The following is a 24,490-nucleotide window of genomic DNA, read 5'->3' as shown; positions in this document are numbered from 1 at the left end:
AGAAAACTAATAGGCAACCAACAGAATGGGAAAAGATAGTTGCAAACGACATATCAGATAAAGGGCTAATATCGAAAATGTACAAGGAACTCACCAAACTTCACAATCACAAAACAAATAATCCAGTGAAGAAATGGGCAGAAGACATGAACAGACACTTCTCCAAAGAGGACATCTAGATGGCCTACAGACACATGAAACGATGCTCAACATCACTCATCATCAGGGAAACACAAATCAAAACCACACTGAGATACCACCTCACGCCAGTCAGAGTGGCTAAAATGAACAAAGCAAGAGACTATAGATGTTGGAGAGGGTGTGGAGAGATGGGCACCCTCTTACACTGTTGGTGGCAATGTAAACTGGTGGAACATACCACTCTTAATGCCTAATATAGTAGCAACACCAAACTATTCTAGGTATTTCAAGAAATAAAGGATATAGCACAGAGGATACAATTTTTCTAAAGCTGTTGGGAGGGTTAGAGGACAAAAGGTCAGGAAAGCCTACTATTATATATCAGAAAATTAAGATATTTAGGTATAACAAAGAATTTATACCTATACACTAAGAGTAATTCTAGTTAGGTTTTGAGAGGGAGCAAAATTAGATGGGTTTGTTCAGTCCACCATTTTTATCCAAAAGTGCTTTAAAATACTTTCTCTGGTTGGTTTTGGTGACACTGTATTCTCCTGAGTATAGTCATAGTTCACTCCATGTTCAACCCTAACACTGATTAAGTATTGTTGAATCATTTGACAGTTCTTTCATTTTCTGGAATCTTATTGTTTGAGTGCATATTTGTTAATTTTCACACACATAGCAATGCTTATGCATATGATCAGTAAGTTAGGAACTACTTCTTTTATTTTGTTTTTATAACTTAAGTTTTTATAGATCACATCCTCATTCTACATAAGTATTATAGGCATATTTCTGAAGTAATTCAGGTAATGATTCTTTTAGATAGAATTTTTTTACATGACACTGACATTTCTTATATCATTTTCACTTCTTTTAATCTTCTAGTTATATTTATCTCTTTTTCTCTGATTTTTCTGAAAACAAAAGAATAAAGCTATAATTACAGAATCCACAGATAACATTGATTGACTCAGTAGCTATTAAAAAATAATTAGTATATAGTACTATTGCTTTTTCTTCTTAAACAAAACAATTTTGTTTTAATGATTTGAACCTCACAAAACCATTCTTCATATTATTATGAGTCAACACCAGAGAACTGAAATTATAAAGAAACATCACTGTTAAGCTTGATATAAACTCGAAACCTGAAATCCATGTAAGAAAATGAGTTACCTTCTTGCTCAACCAATGAAGGCAATTCAATATCATCTAAAATATGGTTGAATAAGAAAGATTTCTCTTGATTAGTATTTAACTGCTCTTTTCCATAAGGTAACCCAGAACAAGATGTTTGGCTCCAATTATCAGGGCAGAAATTGCTTATGCAAATCAATGTAAGGCAATGAGGTGTAGATAAAAAGCAAAAAGGAAATATCATTATTATTGGTTTGTGCTCATAAAAGTCTGATAGCCTGAAGGTAATGACAGGCACAAAGCCAGAGGGATTATTAGTAGCAACAACATACTCAGTAACTTGTGTTCCAATGAGAAGTTACATGTTAACATGTGTACACAGGATTTTTATTCGATAACTTCCAGCTTGTATTGTGAGAGAGTATTTGCTCCCTTTCATGCAGATTTTTTAGAAAAATGAAAATTTATAAAATAATAGAGGAACAGATACAGTGTGTAGAAGTTAATTTTCTTTCCGAAGAGATAGTATTGTGTTTTCATCCAGATGGTGACTGAATCATGCTTAATGTAAAATGAATAACCACACACAGTTTTTGCTCAGATTTTTCCATGTTTCACTTAAATCACTGTGCAGTTTTAGACATCCTATTAGATAGAAAGGTTAACACTTTATAATAATTTGTTGTGATCATTCAATACCATATAATAATGATGTTATTACTGCTGGTGGTTTTAATCATTGGATTTGACCTAATTATCATTTAATTTCTTAAAGACCTGACTACAAGGCTAAAATTAACGTTAGATAGAGAAACAATTATTATAAGGAAAGATTCTATGGATTTGAGAATCAAGAATACTATCTCTATGGAAAACAAATACTTTAAAAATTAAATAGCAATAGTTATTCATATTTCTTAGAAAGAAATAACTTCTATTCATTAGTTTCAATTAATTTGTTTGGGTACAGCTACTGAGTGAATCCTTATCATTTTGCCTCTGAGTTAAATGTTGTTAACTGACCACTGTGGCCATCCAGCATTAACTAAAAAGCCTTTATTATTGATGACATATGTCTCTGTTTGGTCATCCTGCAGGCGTTTATGAAGGTCAACAGGAAGTCTTAGAAAGTTATATTCATTGGTTTTCTTTTACCTCTTAGTTCAGGGCTTAAGATATTTTATGTATTTTAGCTAAAGAGAGGTGGTGTTATAAAATGATGTTTAAGATAACTTTATTTATGGGCTGCCTGGGTTGCTCAGTTGGTTAAGCATCTGACTTTGGCTCAGGTCTTGATCTCACAGTTCCTGAGTTTGAGCCTCGTGTCAGGCTCTGTGCTGACAGCTCAGAGCCTGGAGCCTGCTTTGTATTCTGTGTCTCCCTCTCTCTCTGCCCCTCCCCTGCTTGCTCTGTTGCTCTATCAGAAATAAATAAATATAAAAAAAATAAGATAACTTTTTTAAAAATATATCTGTGAAATTATTAGACACATTTTGTTGATAAGTATGTATATTCATATGCTGTTATGTGTATATAGGTACACCAGTCTTTAAATATGAACACCCATGGATACATCTATCTGCAAAATGTCTTTTAGTCCTTGAAGGCTCTACCATTTGATCAGATTGCTAGTTCAGGATACAGTACACTTACCTTACAGGCATTCTTTTTCTCTAACCTGTTTAACTACTGCATGAGCAGTTTTTCTTCTTTTCCTTTAACGATTTATTTTTTCTTTTATGTGCCCTTTTCAGAGCCTTGATGTAATAGCCTAGAACTACATATTTGGCAATGTAGCCAATTTTGATGCAAAAAGAACCCTCCTAAGTTGGGAAGATGGTTTTTCTTGTTACTCATATTTTCATAATTGCTTGGTGATGCTCTTACATAGTTTAATAATAAGTATACCATAGTATATTTAGCTTTTTCCTTGTTTGGGACCATCTAGACCACTTTCCATTTTTGTTAAAAGGCACTTTAGTGGCCTTTAAATTATGTATCTTCCTATTATGTTTTGGTTGTCTCTTATATCCATTTCTGGAATCATATTATCAATTTTTCTTTAAATGTTAAGCCAATGTGTAGGGGTAGATGTAAAGTTTGAAAGTTCTCTTTTTATAAGACACTAAGCAAACAGCATTGGATATTATTTTCAAAATAATTTTCCTACTAATTTAGTAAGTAAAAGATTACCCAATTTCTATTAAAGTGTATATATTTTTATCACAAAAGATGTTGAAAACTTTCCATATGTTCTCTTGCATTTCATTCTTTGGTGACATAATCATGCATGTGTTTCACCCATTTAAAGATTGAAGTTTTACTCTCATTTTCATAATTTTGTAGAAGCCATTATAAAATAATAATAAACCAGAACATATTTACTACACATTTATTTTCCTGATGATATCTAAAGATTACAGTGTTATTGTGAAAAAGCACATGTTATAAATTAGTGGCTTAAGAGAAGTGCTAAAGATCTCCTCTAAGTTATGTATTTAGAAAATGAATTACAAAAAGTTCAAATGCATCCAAAACATTTGATCTCGCTCTTTCTGTCTATGGAAGAGAAGGCTCTGTGCTAGTGTAACACACAGAGAAGTGGTAACTTCATCTGTCATACTGAATCTCATTTCCTTTTGCAATCAGTCTCTTATATTCACTTACTCTCTTCTGCTCAAGATCTCTCCCTGTGATTATTTTACAGATCACTTTTTTTCCCTTAAGGGCAATAGCTCATTAGAGTGTTAAAATCTTTTCTTAATGCTTTGTGCTAATAAACCAAAATTGTGATTTCACTTCCTGCACCAGCTGTGCGTAGTTTTTATATCCACTCCACAGGTCGCTCCCCCATCAGTCATGTCCAGTTATTCTTTTATTCCACACTAACTTACCACATACCTACTCTATGTCAGATGCTATGATAAGTACCAAGTATTCAGGGCATGCTCTACACAGCAGATATGGCCCAAATCTCATAAATCATATGTAACAGGATAAGAATGACTCTAAGCTGGAAAAAAAAAAGCAAATACATAGATATTTACTAAATGTGAGAAATGCTTGGAAGGAAAAAAATAGAATGCTGTGAGAGAACATATGCGTAGATGGGTCAGGCAATTTTAGATTGGGTGCTCAGGAACTCTTTCTTGAGAAGAAGGCATGGGTACTGAGGTCTGAAGGTGAGAAAAGGCTAGGGGAGGAAGGAGATCATTTTGGAAATATGGAAGGGCCCGTGCAAGGGGCTGGGGCAGTAAGTTCAAGGAAAAGAAAGAAACTGGTGTGGCTGAGCAGAGTTAGCACAGACAAGAGAGAAGGTAGGAGAGAAGGGTAGGAACTAATCACATGGTGCCAATAGAGACTGTGCTGAGGAGGGTGGGTTTTATTCTGAGTGCAGCAGGATGCTACAAAACATGGGGTGTGATGTGGCTCCGTGTATATTTAAAACAGTTATCTGGAAACTTGTAATAGTACACTGGGATTGGGGCAATCTACCTACCAAGAGAGGAATCAGGTAATAAAATTAGTAAGAAATTTGAAGATTCAGGTGAGAGATAATACCAACTTAAATAGTCAGTAGATACACAGAGACATGGATAGATCCAAAATGTTTTTTTATGTTTATTTATTTATTTATTTATTTTGAGAGAGAGAGAGAGAGAGAGAGAGAGAGAGAGAGAGGGAATGAACAAACAAGCGGGGCAGGGGCAAAGAGAGGCGGGGAGAGAATACCAAGCAGGCTCTGCGCTGTCAGTGCAGAGCCTGACGTGGGTCTCAATCTCACAATTCAGGAGATCATGACCTGAGTCGAAATTAAGAGTCATAGACTTAACTGAGCCACCCAAGTGCCTCCCAAGTGTTTTTTTGAAGGTAGAATATATGGACCAAGGGATAGATTGGATGAAGGATGTGTATGAGAGGTGAGGAAGAAGAGATACACCTAAGAATGATCCTGACATTTGTGAGTTAAAGGCCTAGGAAGAAGCCCTGTGGAGATGTAACTGTTGGAGGTTGAGAGAAGACAAGGGCCCCAAGCTAGAGACTGAGAACGGAGAAGTCAAGAGGCAGGCAGAATACCAAGGGTGTGGTGTCCCCCAAGTCAAGCAAAAAGCTTATTTCAAGACTCAGAAAATGATCAATGAAGTCAAATGCAGCTGAGAGAAGGAGTAAAAACTGAAAAGTGTTTCTTTTGGCAGCTTGAAAATTTATTGATATAACTGGAATGGGTTAAAGAGTGAAGGGAAAATGTCCTAGTGGAAACTGTGTATGTAGTGCAACCTTTAAAGACATTTGCTGAGGAAGGAGATCAGAAAATCAGGGTAGGTAGATAGAGGATGATAAAGCTAGGGAAAATTTTTGCTTTGTTTTAACGATGGGGGTCTATTGTACTAGTTAGACTGGTAGAGAAGGAGTCAGGATAGAAAGAGCATGAAAGGTCCTAGAGAAGTAAGAGATAACTGGGACATTAGTCCCTGAGAAGGTAAAAAACAAACAAACAAAGAACAAAACTCATCTTTGATAGGAAATATACTTCCAGTAAATTTGGGGGGATTTGGAAATTCTGATGAATCTAATTTTTTCTGTGGTTTTTTTTTTTTTTTTTTTGAGCAAGGTCAGTAGCTGAAAGTGAGGTGATAGTGGGTGTGAGAGAGGTTTGAAGTGGTCTGAAGACTAAGGAATGGGAAGGGTAGGATGGCCTGGCTGTTGTATTGAGTGCCTATTTGAGTTTGGGAATTATGAATTTTAATAAAACTACCCTGATTGCATTATTTTCTCCCATGATGCTTAGCGGCATGATGCAGATCTGGAGAAGGCAAATACTTGGATTCATCCAGGATTAGAGTTTTGCCAATGAGAATCCTTGAAGGACAGAGAGCTGCGAAGGAGATGAGGCTATTTGCTATGAAATGATTAAGATAATTATGTCTCAGAGAAACAAAAACAGGATCTGACAGACAAATACCTTCCTTTGATAAACAGTGTCTTACCAAGTATATATGATTTTGACACTGAATAAAAGAAAGCCCCGTGCTTCAGACCCTGTGGGAACTTGCACCTGTCCTTATTGAATTCTCCTAATGTCATGCCCATCAATATGAGGATGTTCCAGGGAAGTTCTTCAGTCCTGAGCATCTGACGAAGAGCCCTTTGTTCCCATCCACACTGACAGACAGACTGGTTTCATGGAGTGGGTTGATTAGTAAATGGGAAAGAAGTAAGCACATGTTGCTTGAATGTTTGGTATCTATCTTGTCCAAGCCTTGTCTTTGTGGTCACCTAAATGTGAGTGTTTTTGCTGTTTTAGTGCCAACTTAGGCATGGCTATTTTGTGCTGAGCAGCACTACTGCGTGCCCCTGTTTCATGAGCCACCCCAAATCACAAGCAATCAGTAGTTTGTCACCTGAGCAGAGATCGGTTAAAAATACAGATCCTCAGGAACCCTCCAAGTCTCTTTCTTTATCCAGACCTGGGAGGGGAAAGATTTCTAAGCTTTCCTCAAACCTAAAAAGCTGTGGCCTCAATTTTTTTTCTTGAATTTTTACTTATTAAAAATTAAAAAAATCCTTCAGGAAGGGCTGGATGGCTCAGTTGGTTAAGCATCTGACATTTGATTTTGGCTCAGGTCATGACCTCGTGGTTTTGTGGGTTTGAGCCCTGCATCGGGCGCTGCACTGGTGGTGTGGATCCTGATTGGGATTCTCTCTCTCTTTCTGTTCCTCCCCTTCTCATGCTTTCTCTCTTTTTCTCAAAATAAAAAAATAAACTTAAAAAAAGTCCCTTTGAGCACTATCTTCCTTCCAGTTTGTCCATATAATTTCCCTCCCTTGAGCCTCTAGGACATTTTGACTTCTCCTAGAATGAGGTTGAAGATGTTGACTCTAGGGTTTTTTTTCCCCCCTTGAACTTGGTCTTAAAATGACTAACATTTTTTGGGTCCTTATGTCATGTTTTCTACGTGCTCTACTTGTTTTATGTCATTTTCCGTACACGGTCTTCTCAAGTAAGTATTTCTTTCCTGGTGTAAGGTCTAGAAAAAATAAATACCTTATTCAAGATCACATGACTGACAAGGACCAGCCTGCATTTCTATTTAGTTTTCTAAATATACACGCACTTCTTTATCAATTGAGTTGCATTTTTTTCTCAACTAGTCACCAGCACTAGGTCTGAATGAGAAAAGGAGTGGAAGTGAGGAACTGCATGTACAAGTCCTATAGTCTGTGGGCATCTTGATTTACAAAAGGCAGTGTATTTTTACCAGTCAGAATATAATTTATCTATTTTGTGAGCTTGTTGTGGTCAAAGTCCTTTACCGGGGCATTCAGGAAAAGCAATTCACAAATTTCAGTTTTACCAGTAGATTCGTTTTATGTCTCAGTAATATTTCAAGCTAACAGCAGAAGTGAGAGGTGGTGATATTTTTTAGTACCCCAGCACACCCCTATAGACTCACATTCACATTATTTCACTGACAGGTGTAGGACCCTGTCAGCTTGTTCTGGAATGTACAAATTCAGTGATGGCAATATTACATCTCTGGTAATGTTCTTGCGTGTTGAGGCACTGATAGCATTATATGTAATTACTAAATAAGAGATCTGTGAAAACAAAACTGAGGTGAGAATATGCCATTGTCTATAATTTAAGACAAACAAACAAGTGCTAGCAAGTTGTTCTGATTTAATGTTTTCTGATTTTTCTGGTATATTTTGCAACTCTTTAAGAAAGTATACTGCTTCTACAAAATTATACACATTAAGTATTACAAAATAATATACATTAAAACTAATGTAAAATGCCTTTTTGTTCCTAGAGAAATATCTGTATGCTCCTATCTAAGTAACCAACTTCTAAAAAGCAAATCTAGGTGAAAGACACATTTAAAAAGTAAAAATAAAAATGGCCTGCACACAATGGTATAATTGATTTTCAACTATGTTGTTCTACCTATTAAAATAAGTTTCTTTCCTAAATACCTCTTGTTTTCTACTGTGTCTGGTGGTCAGACACTCCTGTAGTTGAAAAGTTTGGTGGTGGTTCCTCTTTTCCTGGGTTTCCTTCTTAGAAACTTGTTCTAATTTAATAATAAAGTTTTAATCATTATTCATATCTTTTTATCCTTGATTCCCACTACTAGAATAAAATGTAAACATTCTTTTATTTTGCATATAATGCTTTTCTAGTGCTTTGCTACTCATTTTTACTTAATATCATAATCTCCAGCTAGTTTTCAGATATGAACCAAAATAATATTTTAATCTAGCTAGCTACATCTATAGCTATAAACTAATCTATAATGTAGTCTAGCTTTCTTTTGTGTGTTGGTTGGTCATCTGTCCCTGGTTTGGTGTCCTTGCTGCCGTTTCTCAAGATCAGGGAATGTAAAACATCCTCTGAAGTGTGTGACCCAGGCTTCAAATGTGTTTTATCCAACCTGTGTAGGACATTGCTATGATCTGGCAGCTTTTAATCTGCTTGCTTGCTTTTTCTTTTTCTCTTTCTTTTTAATGTTTATTTATTTTTGAGAGAGAGAGAGAGAGAGAGAGAATAACTGGAGGAGGGACAGAGACAGAGGGAACCAGAACCTGAAGCAGGCTTCAGGCTCTGAGCTGCCAGCATAGAAACTGACATGGGGCTTGAACTCATGTGACATCATGACCTGAGCTGAGGTCAGACGCTTAACCAACTGAGACACCCAGGCGCCCCTAATCTGCTTTCTTATTGCCCGTGGCTCCCTTTACAATCACCCCACTCTGATAATGCACAGACTTGTAAATATTTAAGTTTTGAGGTTTAGGTTCCCAGGTTAAAAGTTCCTACTCTAGAAGCTTTGTGGAAGACGATGGTTTAGCTTGGTTTTACTTTTTCTTATTGATACTCTCTTGTACACTTTTGTCTGTGGAACTTGTAGACTTTTCCTCCAATCTTTTAGTCTGCCTCTTTTTTTTTTCTTTTTTAACCTCAGTATCTACCTCCTTCCCCTCATACCTACTGTTTGTAACACAATGAAAGCTTAGAAGATGTTTTCAGTAAAACCAGGTGTTTTTGGTTTTCATTTTGCACAAGTTGTATGAGAGAGTTTCTACTTTTCTTTCTGAGGTTTCCAGGAAAATGAAGATGTTTGGATTTGTTTTGATTATATCCCCCATTAGTATGGGATCAGTCAGGGTTTGGGGTTTCAAGCAACAGAGACAAACTCTGGCTAAATTAGGCAAAAAGGAATTTATTGGAAGGGTGTCGGGTAGCCCTTGGAATCATTGGAAGGCCTAACAGTCAGACTTACAAATTGTGTGGTAGGAACTAACGGGGACTCAGAAACTGAGAAGCCTTGCCAGGGTCCTGCCAGGGGCGTGGCTGGTTCAGCTGCTGCCATTAGCGTGGCTACCTCCGGACCCTCAGTGTCACCATCCCAGGGGATAATCTTTCCACTGTTCCCGCTTCTTTGCGTTGGTCCTGGCAGATTTGCAGTCATGAGATGGAGTATCTACGCCAAAGGCCAGGGCACACGTGCATGCTTCAGCTGCCAGGGAGAGTGGAGAAGGGAGTATTTACTATTTTGTCCCTTCCACGGCAAGTGGGAGGTGGAGCCCTCACCGTCCTGCAGGATTCCATGGTGACTTATTGCCCCCATATAAACATGGTGTTTAAATGCTGGAAAGCCAAAAGAATGACAAATGCCCACTACAAATTTTTGAGGTACAATTATTCTTAATAGAAAGGAACAATATTTCAACCTCTTGCTTCAACCCTCTTGTCACATAGGCAGAAAAATCGATGCCTGAATTTACTTGGCATTTCCCAGACTAGTCTTACAAGTTCAAGCACTCCTACTTCCCAGTGTCACTGAGGCCCAGACTTGCCTCTCTTATCTCATTGGAGAAAACACAGGACTGGGTCCTGCCTTGTGCAGTCCCAAAGCGATACCCGCTAAAGCTTCATTGACACATTTCTACTAGAGCACATGATGTGATTCTGATAAATGGGAATTACAGAGAGTTTGATGCAGGAACTGAGAGGAAGTTTTCATTATTATTTATTTTATTTTTTAAAGTTTTATTTATTTTGAGAGAGAGAGACAGAGAGAGAGAGAGAGAGAGAGAACGAGCGAGCTGGGGAGGGGCAGAATAAGAGGGAGAGAGAATCCCAAGCAGGGATTCGATGTGGGACTCGAACTAACAAACTGTGAGATCATGACCAGAACTTAAATTGAGTTGGACGCTTAAGCAACTGAGCCTCTCAGGCACCCCAAGAATTTTCTTGATTCTTAAAAAGAAGTTCTCATGAGGAAATTCTGTTTCCTCTGTGCAAAGTCATGTCTAAATGTGATGGTTGGGATTACTTGTACAATCTAGCCACAAAACTGATGATGAAGGCAAAACATAAGTAAAGTCAGGGACAAAGAACTTCTGGAGGAAGAGAGCTGCAGCTGCCTTACCTTCTTATAATAGGAAAGACTAGTTCCTGTCATTAAAAAGCTCATTCTAGTGTGGATTTTTTGTAATTTCAGCTAAACATACATAAACCGGTCCATATATCTTTGTTTTTTAATAAACTGTCCTTCTGTGTCCTGAGGAATAACTCCTTTGTACAGTTTGTCCTCTGTTTTAATGTGCTAAAGGGCTCATTACTAGGAAAGCATAATTATTCCATGTAAACATATTAGAAGATAATAGTGCTTGCCTTCCTCAGCTCACCTTTTACTTTTCTCTGTGTTTCCCTATTAGTCCCATTGGCTTTTGTGCATGGCAGGTTGTGGATCATGTCACTTGTTAGCAAAGAAAGTAAAAAAAAAATGGCCTCAGACCCAATAGTTCAGTCTTTTGATTACATCATATGCAATTGCATCTATCAATATGAGTTATATATCTGACAAATATGCACTGAAATAATAACTTATGTTCTATGTTAGTGTTTAAATATGACATTTTGGAGGAACCTGATGGATATAAGACATGGCTCTTTACAGCGCTGTCAGTTGTTCACAGGAAGGCATATTGAATAAGGAAAGTCAGGAGTCACACAGATATATTCAGCATTTGCTGTGTCCCCAGCTGGGCGCATAGATGCTGGCTGAGCACTGGTCAACACTAGTAGTAGAGGCCTTACTCTCATGGAGTTTACAGAGTACCTGAGTGGTCAAACTAATGAATAAGCAATTAGAACACTGCGATAGATGCTTTTTTATGATACAATGAGTTGGATTATAAGAGCGGTACCTAACTTAGAATTAGGAAGGGCTGGGAGTGGGTAAGAAAGGATTCTTGGGAAAAATGGATCAAGCCTGAGTCCTGGAGATTGAACTGACTTGAAGTAGGCAAAAGAGAAAAGCATACGTAGTGAAGGGCTTGTTCAGCGAACTAGAAAAGGGAGAGGCTATGAATAGGCATCGTAAAAAGCAGGGAGTGGCTAAATTGAGGCAGGGAGCAACAAAGTAACAGGTGGGATTGGAGAAGCACAAAGGGACCAGACCATGAGAGGCATTTTAAGTCCCATTAGGGTGTTTGGACTATATTCTGAATGTAGCAGGAATCCATGTGTGCCGTTGATAAAAGCTATCCCAGCTGCATGGCAGAGATGCGATATGAAGGGGACAGGGCAGGAACAGTGGCAGTGCTAGTCATCCAGAGAGGCTGCCAAATAGGAGGAAGGAAGGGGGAATGTTGAGGGAATAGTTGGAATGTGGATCATTACTTGAATGTGGTAGAAAGGGAGAGAGAGGCATCCAAGAAGACTCCTTGGTTGAGGTGGATAGAAGGGTTGTCCCTGGAGAAGGGCTGTCAAAAGGAGTTGATACAAGAAAGGACAGTCAATTCAGCTTTGAGCAGCTCTTAGTTGTCTGTAGGACCTCTAACATACTGGATTGGGTCAGCAGTTGTGTGCACAGGTATGGGGTTCGGACATGGGCTGGAGTCTCTGAGTTCTACTGTTCTGATTTATTAGATGATGATGATGATATCTACCCCATGAATGTCATGGGATTGCATGAGATAAAATATAAAGCAACTCACACAGCACTATAAAAAGGAGGCAAATATTATCGTTTTCATGTGCTCTGTTCTTTGGTTATTACGGTCAGTGATATTTTTCCTTCAGTTACTCTGTTTCCAACCAGTAGGCTGAAATGATTACAAAGATTATGGTAGCTTATGTCTACTGAATACTTATTGTGTTCTAGGCCCTCTTTTCTCTTCTAATTCTGTACAGATATTAAAACATTTATTCCTAGAATAACCCTATTAAACAAGTACTTTTATTATCCCCATTTTATAGGTGTGAAGATAGGCATGGAGAGGTTAAGCAACTTGTCAAATCACTAGGGAGTGCTGGGGTGTGGACTTGAACAAAGATAGACTTCCATTCTTGCATTTTATGTATCAGAATATACTTTTGCTAAATGGGCTTTTAACTTTTAATCAGTTTTGTCCCTGAAGAATATTCTAGCAGTTATCTTTGTTCTTTTCAACAACTCTACTATTTCTGAGAACCCTCTATTCTTTTCACAGTTAATATTAAAACCCTTTCCTACTTTATATCATAATGTCAACTCTATTGCTGATTGACTTTCATCCACAAATCTATAAACATCAATTTCCATTTCATATTTGTAACTCCAGCCATCTTCATATTCATTAACTTGTAGATTTGGAAGGAACTTAAGATCTTATTTAATCTCACACCAAATGTTCGAACTTGACTTGTCAGGTAGTTTTTGTACCAAGACTCCTACACTTTTAGTCACAGAAACCGTCTTCCCCAAATTACATCTCAATATCTGCCATTGTTCTCAGTAGCCTTTTCTCCACCACTGTTCCCCCAGCACATGAAAGCTACCAGCACATGAGAAGTACATCTTACATTTTGTGGAATGAATTAATAAATAAATGACTGATCATAAAAAATAAACACATTTATGATTCTGTAACTTTCTTTGTAATTTGACAAGGACAAAACAAAATTTCCTTAATTTAAAATATGACTATTTTCATGCAAGAGGAGGGCTAAAATAACTAAGGAAAACACTTGGGGTTTTCTCTTTTTTTTTGGAAAAAAAGAGTGACATATTTAGAATTCCAGGAACATCTGAAGATTGGGACTGGTGAGAATCCAAGAAGACACTTTCTGCCCTGAATTCTGAGGCAAGCAAGTCAGAGCTGCTTCCAAAGCCTGGATAGTTGCCATTTCAGCCTGCTTGAAATGTAACTTTGAGCTTTATTCTGAATTGGGGAGGGAACCAAGAACTTGAGTTGATGATCGCTATTGGCCCAAGGTCAACTCATAACATGAATAGTTGGTCTGTCTGTGAAGAAAATCTTGTACTTATGTCTTGGACCTTTTGAGGTTCATGGTGTATTTAGCACTATCCATAAACAGAATCCAAGAAATAAATAGTTCTATTTTGATATGTTTTATTATTGAATCACTAAAATAAAACTCAAATGTATGTTTCATAATTCCTATTGTTCCCAAATTTATTCATGTAAATGCTAAAAAGGCATCAAAGATAGTTCTGACAGTTAAATCTCAAATAATTTATTTAAATCCTGGTCCCTGAGTTCTAATGGAAAATGACTTATATGGCATATTCACAGCCAAAGTGGAATTCAGATTGGTTACTCAGGGTTGCATTTTTTTCCCATTAAAGTTATTCATAACACCTGATGACAGTGATGGATTTGTGGTTGCTAAGTTCTTGTTGGGCACTGCATCTTTAGAGTCTGATTAAGTGGGAGTTGCCATTTGCTGTGCTGTGAGTTGCCAACAAGGCTGAATCTGTCACAGGTGCTACAATTTGTATTTCAGAAAAATTTCTTCCCCAAGTTTAATTATCCCCAAAGTATTCTACTCCATGTAAAGTACTGAAAAGAGTCAGCAAGTTCTTTTTTCATTTTCAGTACTGTGATGTAAATTAGGATTTTGTCTACTGCCTACATGTTGTAGAGATGATGAATTTCTAATGGAGAGGCCCCTCTGTTTTATAATATAAAATACTATTTTCTACTCATTTTTTCAGCTTTGAATTCAGGAAGACAATAACGCTAATTAGCCATCACTAAATAACATATTCACAGTGACATAAACCAGGCTTCATAGAAGGGAACAGTCATGAAGTAGATAGAAAGTGTGTAGATTTAACTACTAATGATGGAAACTGGGAAATGGAAGTCCTACACTCAAAAATATTAAGTATAGGATTGACTATTTCTTATTAAATATTAATGTTTGTTCAAACTCATAGAAATAAGTATCACTTTTTTAATGTATGAGACAGCTGCTCTTTGCAGAGAGACTAGGAGGCTGGACAGGTTTTGGAGATGGTCATCACTCTGTTGGCAAAGCAATTTGTCTTTACATCAGTGTGTATCAGTCAGGTTTTTGCTGTTCTTTTTTCTTTTCCATAGGACACTTCTTTTTTTGTTTTTTTTCCCCCCAACATTTCAACAGGAAGGCCTGATGGTGAAGTGTCTTCTAAATATTTCACTGCAGAGGTAGTTTCTTTAAAATGCCTCAAGTTGATTTGCTAAATCAGAGGAAGTTCTTTGACCCTGGGAATCCACAAGAAGGGATTATGGCTATGAAGATAATTTTTAAGATGGCAGTATTGCTTGGTGTCTTAATCAAGATATATGTTATAATTAAATATCTTTGGGATATTATAAAATGAGATTCTTTGTTTCCCATGCCTTTCTCTTGGTCTTTGTACTAATGCAATTCTAACAAATAGAAATGGTTAATTGAATTGAGAAATAAGTGTGTTTACTGGAAATTGCTCAGCCTTTGAACTGTAATTACAATTTTATGTTCTTTGTAGGATTATTTAACCATTCATAAGTATGGCAATGCAGCCAGAAATGATCTCTGGAATACACTATCAGAGGTAAAGTATAGGAAGCTCAAATGCCAAAACCTCTTCTTGAATATTTGAATTGAGTTTATAAACCATTCATAACTTTTATTGGCACTGACAGTTGTTTTTACTTTTATATTTCCCTTTTCCTCACATTGCTTTATTGTTTTAAATTTGATATATTATATTATAAAAATAAGGGGTTTAAAATTACTTAAACTATAAATGGTAGTAAAAAGTACCTTGCCTACTTACAAGCGAGACAGTTCTTCTGAAATATAACATTAATATGGTGTCAGGCACTCATGTTTGAGAGAAATGTTGATGTTAAAATAGTTTTTTTTCTATAGGTAAATAACAAATACTTAAGTTTGATACTTGACATATTGGGGATACTTAATGATGCTGCAAGTACTTACTTTAACAATAAACTATGTTTTATTTTCCATTAAGTAAAACTTTAATGTTAATAAAGCTTTCATTTATATCTGTATGCATGAAGCTTAACTTAAGGCAAGAAGATTAATTTTACTAACACATTATATTAGCTTCACTGATTTTACATGTCTTCAAACTTAAGTAAATCATAAAGGTAAAAATAAAAATGGCTTAATGTTAATTATGTTTATAATTCATGTTTATAAAACTAACTTATATAATTTTGGTTATAAAGGCTTTAAAAAGGAATGGAAAATATGTAAATATACAAGAAGTAATGGATCAGTGGACACTCCAGATGGGCTATCCTGTTATCACCATCTTGGGAAATACAACAGCAGAAAATAGAATAATAATTACCCAACAACATTTTATTTATGACATCAGTGCTAAAACTAAAGCAGTTGAACTTCGAAATAGCAGGTACAACACTCCTTTACATGAAAAAACAATTGCTTTTATTTGTATGTTTCACGTTGTGTTTAAACATTTTAAAAAGGATTGCCTAACGTGATTATAAAATGTAAGTGAAATATAATTTTCATTTCTTTATTTACATATGGTGTTTTTATTTTGATTCCTCTTTTACTCTCATTTCCAGATATTTTAACCATCAAAGTGACAGCATACCAAAGTTATTTTGTTTAAGAAGACAGAGTTTAAATTATCATGGTGATTTAGAAAAATATGTGATTTCTTACTTTTCCCTGTAAATGTTCATTGAATTAAATTAAAGAAAGTTAAGATGCATTGGAGCCAATTAAATGGAATTGAACAAACTGAGATTTATAAAATAGATGAGAATAGAAACTAACTATTCAGAAAGACTAATTAAAACAAACCGAAAACTACACCCAGTCTAACTTAGTGTCTTAGCCGAAGGAACGCAAACTAGATTCATTTTTAAGTAGCCCAACTATCAATGCTACTTAGCATCAAAATATGTTCTCTTCCCTCATTTTCAGTTTTAAACCCACGAGACACGCAACATACATAGCATTTTTATTTGTTGTTAAACTTTCTTTTGAAATTCTTATTTAATTACTGAAAACAGCACACAGTGCTGTTTCTTTTCTACTTTGTATTTCCTTACTGTTTTGTGTCTTATTAAAAACTGGGCCAAGGAAAGATAATAGAACTTAAATCATTTCATTTCATTTTTTTAAAAGGTGCCCTGATAAAAGACTGAAGGGGGAGGGGACAGAAGAAATGGGGTTTAAAATGAATAAGTGAAGTGAAGTATTTGGATTAGGTTGGTTATTCTGTCTTCCATTACATTGGGATATTTAGAATCCTGATTTTATCATCCACCAGTATCTAGGAGGCATGCAGCATGAATTAATTTTTGGTTTTGGTTTTGTGTTAATCTCCAAAAGGAATAGAATTCATTCCCAAGGAGGTTAGTTCCAAGATGGGCTATAGTAGAAGTGACTGAGAAATTCATGAATGTTTTCTGGTGACTAAATTTGGAATGTCATTCAGGAAACTCAGCAAAGCATTCTCTTAAATCTCCTGGTCAGTATCTATTTTGGCCTTCAACCGACTGCCCTTGCAGCCCGTTTCAGTACAGTGTTACCCTGCCACAGTGGCGGGGCTGGACTCTGTCACAGCGTCTTTCCTCAGCCTGGATTGGTCACAGCTGCCAAATGCTGCTTCTGGTCCTCCAGCCTCTGGCTCCAGGCTACACCTGCCTAGGCATCCACCCTGGCGCTGCCAGGAAGTACATAAAAACTCCCTGACTGTGGCAAAGTTAGAGAGATTTGGGCCATGCCTTTGAGAATGATCAGTCTGACACAAACATCACTGATGCAGAAAAACATAAAGGACCCACAAATGACAGAACAAATTTTGAACAAAAATACTCTGTCAGCCTATAACATGCATCAGATGTAGCAGCCATGCGTCTGACTCTTTAAAGGAAGAATTTCTCCCAGGCTGTATAAGTAACATCCGTAGAGCGTTGCTTTTGCTAGAGTTATAAAATCATATGGCTAAGTTTGAACCCTGAGAACTTGGCCTATAAAATATTAAGAGTGAGATAATTCATGGAGTCCCTCCAATCTCAAAAATTATTTTCCATCTATTTTGAAATAACAGGTTGCAGTTAAAAATTTAGTATTCAATTGTGTAGTATTGATCATTTTATTTGCTCTAAGCTTGTGGTCAGAGCTTCAATACCAATTCTGTCTTTTGTATGTAGCCTACCTAGATCTTCAGTATATAAGGCAAGCTGTTGATCCAGTGACACATAGTGTCCATGATACAAGGAACCCCATAAATTGTGGATATTTTCTGAGCCAGTATAATTATTTCTTTGTCTTGAATTTTTAAAAAGATACTAGAACATTACTACAACATTCCCAAAACATTTTTAATGTAATGGTAATTATATTTGTCATATGTAGTCCCTGTAATAAAGCACAGAAAGATCTTTACGTAACTAAGAGCTGCATAAATTTTGATGAGATATAAAAGTGAATAACATATTTGCTTGAATTTAGGTACTTTTGGAGTTCTGAATCTGTGTAGTTTTTTTTTCCCCTTATGAAGTTAATATATGCAGCGTTAAGTAATATCTCCTCATATACTTGTGGGGCTTATCAGTACTATAGAGAATTAGATTTACCTCCACAGTTGTATTTTCCTTTTGCTATTGACCCAACGACAGCAACTCCTCAAGGGTTTATGGTGTCGACATTAATGATTCCCTAACCTTGGTACCACTTTTAAAAAGGATTTCTCACTCAAGTAAAGTAAGTGCCTATTATTGTCTAACTTAACATGATTATTAGGATAAATATCGCTTTCTTATAAAAATGTGAACTATGAAGAGAGATAGTCCCAGGGAATATTAGAGAAAAAATATCCTTGAGGTCTGTTGAAATGCATTTTGTGTATGTTCATGCTTTTGATATTTTTCTGCTTAAGATGAGATGGCCAAAATGAAAACTTACGTGCCTGGAACACAAACAAATTTCACAAACTCTTTTTCCTGTTCTTTTTTCAGACATAACCCACCGCAGGCTGATATTTTCTTCATAGCCAACCACACTTCACCCAACAGTGTCTTCCACGTTTTTAGGTTTTAACTGTAAAGCAACATAATTGCCACACTTTCTTTGATTTTTGAAATGAAATTTATGAAAAGATCAAATGTGTGTTGTTTGGAAAGTTACAACAAATAACATGTAGGATTAATCATATAGCAGTTCAGAATTGAATACAAATTTTAAATATTCTTGGTAACTTGTAACTTTTATTTTGTTTCTGGGGCACTGTATAGATTTTCACTGTGTGAATATCCAATCATATATACGTATATATACACACAGACACACGGAAGGCAACAACATTCTTAGGAAAAACATAGAAGACTATTTCAAAAGTTTTACAAAATGCTCCAATGTTTGTTTCCCAATATCTTATAGTTAACTCTTTTGCATCTGAACAGCTATGTGCCATTTAGAAAGTTTCCTATATGTATGTGCCATTGACTGTAAACAGCATGTGGGTGTTGATATGAATCCCTTTTTCTGTACTTTAGAGACTTTTGCTAAAATTCAAATATTGAAGCTTGCTATAGAAATTTTATCATAATGGGGTGCCTGGGTGACTGTCGGTTAAGTGTCCACTTCTGCTCAGGTCATGATCTCACCATTTGTGGGTTCGAGCCCCGTGTCCGGCTCTGTGGCTCTGTGCTGACAGCTAACTCAGAGCCTGGAGCCTGCTTCAGATTCTGCATCTCTCTCTCTCTCTCTCTTTCTCTCTCTCTCTCTCTCTCTCTCTCTCTCTCTCTCTCTCTGACTCTCCCCTGCTTGCACTGTCTCTCAAAATTAAAAAACATTAAAAAAAATAAAAGAAATTTTATCATAATTTTTAGCTTCACTATTTCAAAGAATACAGTCTAACTATATGCAAAATTATAGGGAAAATAGTATTTCATTCACATTCCGTGATCATGCTTAAAAAAGATATATTTATCCTTGAAGATTTTTAAACATCCTCAGTTGTATATATTTCTTGCTCTTTAGCTGATACTTATTCGGATTCACAATTTAGTTGACCCAACTCAGTGTGGAAGATATGTATCAAAAAGTCTAGTTCATAAAGTTAATCTCTATCTTACCCATAGACTGATTTGGCCCCTTATGTTTTACTTTGGTCTAATTCCATTTGATCTAATTCAACAGCAGTTTTATGGAATACCTTCCATTTCTAGGCTTTTTTTTTTAAGATCTTAGTTACACAAATATAAGCTCACTGTTTACTTTGAGAATCAGATGCATTATTATCTCTTAACTATTGCTTTCAATTAATCAAAAGAGTCATTATTTTTAGAGATCTGCTGGTAAAGAAATATATATATCGATTCTCTTTGTCTTCCTCAGAGTAATACCATTGTCAAATATTTGCCATATTCTTAGAATTATATTATGACCTTGGAGGTATTTGATAAAATGCTTACATGCATTGTGTTCATTGACTTGTACTTTGAAAACAATACTTTTGGCTACTCTAGGTTGTTTATTTCCTGACCAATTGTGTAGATTCCATTGTAGTACAGCATAGCGTCTCCATAAAGTTGGCACTCAAAAATGTTTTTCTGACTAAATACAGCATAGACGTTTAAAATTATAAACATCATTTTAACTTTCTATATTAAAGATGGCAATTGGCATAAAAGTATGTATTTCTTCCAATCTTCCACTTAGATATTTTTACTTTTACTGAATTCTGTTTATTGTAAATGGGAAACATGAAAGGATAAAATAATCAAATTCCATATGAGAGAATGAGAGGAGATGCCCTCTACCCTTCCCCCCAAAAACATATTCATTATATTTTTAACTTATATAACCCTGGATATGGTTCCTGAAAAATTCTCAATTCTCTGTTCACTCTCCCGGTTACAGAGTTCATATGGTATCTCTTCCATAAAATCATAAATATTTTTTATATACTAGACATTGCTGGCTGCCTGTGTTCTTAATGATAAGTCAACATAATCTGGGTATATTTTAAGGTAAGAAACAAAGTGTAATCATTGAACTTATTTTAAGACCATCTAGTTTACCTCTGGCTAGTCACTTTAGATTAAATTGACACTACTTCATGTATAAGTATAGTCTTCAATTTTTATCCTATAAAAAGTCAAATTCTAGAAAATTCTTCCCTTAATGACTGAGACTTGTGACTGATCCCTGCACATTGGTTGATGATTTTACACATCAATTTGGAAATTTCATTTAAGAAAACAGAGCATTAAGTGTGTCCGACAGTGTTCTTTTTATTGACCTGGATTTTAGAGACATCTGATTAGTTTCGTTTTTCATTCCTACTTTGCAGAGTAACTTTAGGTGTGCTGTATTAATTAACATTTTTAATGTTAATATGTTTAATGTTAATGTTAATAATTAACATTATTACATTTCTGTAAAATGTAATAATAGTAATTTTTAGCATAGTTATCTGAATAAATAAGGGTAGTATTGAAATGTAAATGCATTAAGCTACTGAAATATGTATTAATTTAATATAGAAATAAATAGATAGGAGTTGTCTTGAGATTTTAATCAATATACAGTGGGCTCTGACTTATTGATTTTAGCTACTTTTTATTCCTAATGCAAAATGCAAATCATTCTTTTGCAAGATAAATTGTTTTGTTGAAAATCCCCCTTTTGTATTGAAATTAAAACTCTTATAGGTTAAGTCTGTGTAGTGGCTTTGAAGAAGTGAATCCATCTTCTTGACTTCTTCCTTATTTTTGTGACTGGGGAATTTTTTTAGTTCCCCAAAGAAATAATAGAAATCATGCAGGAGGTGCATAGCAAATGTTGATTGTTTCTTTGTTATAACCTTTTTTATTCTTAAAATTTCTATTTTATTTTGCAGTTACCTGTGGCAGATTCCATTAACTATTGTGGTAGGAAATAGAAGCCATGTGTCTTCAGAAGCAATTATTTGGGTGTCTAACAAAACAGGTAAAATATATATTCTCCCCTCAGGGACTATTTGGTTTCAGATAATTGTTTAGCAACTTAACCCCTGGTTTCAGATGTTATAAAATGTGAATAAAGATGAATTAGAAAGAGAATATAGAAGAATGATAACCATCTGTATAAAATTAAATACATAGAATTGTTTGTACATAGTCTAATTTTACTCTACCTATATAATTCTTAAATTTATTTGTGTCATTGATAGCAAAGAGAAAATTTAAAACCAAGTATTTGTAGCACTAATTTTAGCTGTTTTAAACTGTATCATTTTATAATCCTAAATGTAATTACATTATAATCATAACTCCCAATAGAATAGAATGCCAAATAATGGAACACCGGCCACATTTTAAATTTCATCTTTCTGCTATCTTGTTTTTACCAGATTGGCTCTTTAAAGAATGGCAAGGTGATATACTCCATAAAACTAGATATAGAGACAGAAAGGAGGGGCCTTGGTAGGTCATCAAAGCATCCCCTAAACTAGGGTTAACTCTCAAGCAGAGAAAGATGAGATTCTATTCTGTTTCTAAATACCTTCAAATAAGATGGTAACCTATTTCAATTCACTGCCAAAAAGCTATTTCTTGAATCCAATCTAAATCCTTCATGCTATATGTGAAACAGGTCTCTTTAATTTCTGTTTTCTATTGAATTGAAGAAAAGGCCAATTATTATCTTTTATTCAACGTTTCATTTAGGTTCAAATGGTCAAGTATGTCCACACTTTGTTTTTTTTACTCCTTTGTGTTCTGCTAATTGATTTCATAACCACTCTATAAGGAGCCACAAATCTTTTTTTTTTTTTTGCAATAAGTGAGGTATAAATAAATAAATAAATAACAAAGTAAACATTGTTTCTGCCCCCACAGTCTTGCTATTATAAGGGAGATGTAAGTGCTCAAAATACATATATACCAGAAAAAGTTCTTACAGCAAAATCTAATCTACTTTGCAGAAATATAAATGCATGTACTTCCAGTTGAATTTTTATTCAAATTTTCATGTTATTATATTTTTAACACATAATCACATATTATGAAAATATGTGCTTTTATTTATATATATCATGTATAAAAGATTCATAAGTACTGTAGTGATGAATTGAAATGCTTACTTTAAAATTTGGTGTTTCTCCTTTTAAATTGCTTATTCTATTCTATTCTTTTCATTCCTTAGACTTAGCATTCATACCATGATTCTGAATTCACACTTACTATATTATTTATCATTTTAATTCGTTTTTACCTTCATGTAGTTGTTTTATCTATCTAAATAATTTGTTATGAAATGATGAGTGAAAACAGTGAGTCATTAACCTAACGATTTTACTGTCAGAATAAAGTCATCCCTTCATAGGATTGCTAGGAACATGAGATAAAACAGTTTTCAGACACCAAGTAAAACATTTCTCATTGGAAGGCCCATGGAAATGGGACAATTGGAAGAGTGCTGAGATACCAATAAAATGTCAGGATCAGACCAAAACTTCACTTTTAGGCAGTGTAGGGAGTCAGAGCAAGTCTGATTCTTCTTGGATACTTTCCCCAGGTCCATTTCCCCTAACTCCCCAGTTATTTGCATGCTATCATTCATGGAATCCTCTTGTTTTACACAGAGTACCCAGAATAGGGTCACAGCTTTTCTTGACCAATAACCATAGGTGAATTTCAGTTGTTTCCACTTACAGTCTTCCATTATTAATCAGGAATAATAACAACATGATGTTTCAAAGAGTACATTTACCTAAAATGTCACATATATTAATACACATGGCTGTTACACACACAACTACATAGTGTGTGCAGTGCATAACTCGAGGAAGTGATATTTACATTAACTCTCATACTGATGGTATACTTCCTCACCCCAAAGTTGTGCAGCATGCAACCTACAGTGTATAATATGTCAGTTTTCGTTAAGTCACAGCAGAGTTTTCTGGTTGATGAAGTATTGTCCCAGTTGAAATGGTCACACCTTTGTGGGGAATGTCCATCCCAAGTAAATGTTCTTTGAAAATTTTATGAATACATAAATCTGGAAGAAGCTTCCAAGCGGGACCTAAAAGAAAAACAAACCATTCCGCTTTCCCTGTTCAGTCTCATTCTGATTATACTTAGTTTTGTCTTAAAGTCCTTCATTCTGATGACAAATAAAAAAACTGACACAATGTAACATTGGGGGGGGGGAATACTGCTAACTCTTCTGTTATGCCTTCATAACTCTATGTTATGTCTTCTCTTTCTCTAGTTTTTCAAAATATAGTCAATCAGTATAAATAATAATGTTTCTCCATAAAAACATTAAGAAATTATTTTGGTCAATTCTTATCAACATGCATCTTAAAAGTCCACCTTTTAATTATGACAATATGATCAGCATTTTAATATTTTTCATCGTCAGTAACATAGATTTGATCTCAGTAGGTACTAAGGCACAGTAATTGGTAAATAATTAATGTATAAATTTGATGTGAAACATCATATACTCTTGTGATTTCAATTTTTAAAAAACCCTTTAGATGATTGTCTAATTGATTCCAAGTTAAGGCATAGTTCATTTTATCCTAAAAATAGTTTTAAAATGAAATTTTAAATTATTGAAAGCAGGTAAAGGATTTATCTGTTTTGATTTTACTGTTGAGATACTGAGAATACAGACATTTATAAATATAGAACTTTGGGTATTGATTGACAGTTGATATATAATGAAAGGAAATAAATTTAATGCCAAATGTTAGAAAAGATTCAAAATAAAAGGGAAATTGATGCTGAAATTACAAGTAAATATTAAAAATAGTATAATGATGTAGTGCTGGCCTGTATAAGACTTGCATGCCTTTAGAATAAGTTATTTTTATCCCCATTTTACAAATGAGGAAGTTAAGGCTGAGGAATTACTTGCCCATATTGTCTTAGG

At 35.2% G+C, this 24,490-nt stretch overlaps 1 protein-coding gene across 1 annotated transcript in view; it reads left to right on the top strand.

Moving 5' to 3' along the window:
- TRHDE (thyrotropin releasing hormone degrading enzyme) overlaps window positions 1-24,490 on the top strand; it is a 370,712-nt gene that overhangs the window by 266,948 nt on the left and 79,274 nt on the right. Inside the window, exons 8-10 of the mRNA XM_029955451.1 lie at window positions 15,096-15,161; window positions 15,805-15,992; window positions 21,465-21,553. Coding sequence (XP_029811311.1) covers window positions 15,096-15,161; window positions 15,805-15,992; window positions 21,465-21,553 — 343 coding nt within the window. The remainder of the gene's footprint in view (window positions 1-15,095; window positions 15,162-15,804; window positions 15,993-21,464; window positions 21,554-24,490) is intronic.

Source organism: Suricata suricatta, chromosome 10 (assembly GCF_006229205.1).
Source record: "Suricata suricatta isolate VVHF042 chromosome 10, meerkat_22Aug2017_6uvM2_HiC, whole genome shotgun sequence".
NCBI classification, from domain to species: domain Eukaryota; kingdom Metazoa; phylum Chordata; class Mammalia; order Carnivora; family Herpestidae; genus Suricata; species Suricata suricatta.
The sequence above is the reverse complement of the archived record's forward strand: the minus strand, read 5'-3'. Positions and strand labels throughout refer to the sequence as shown.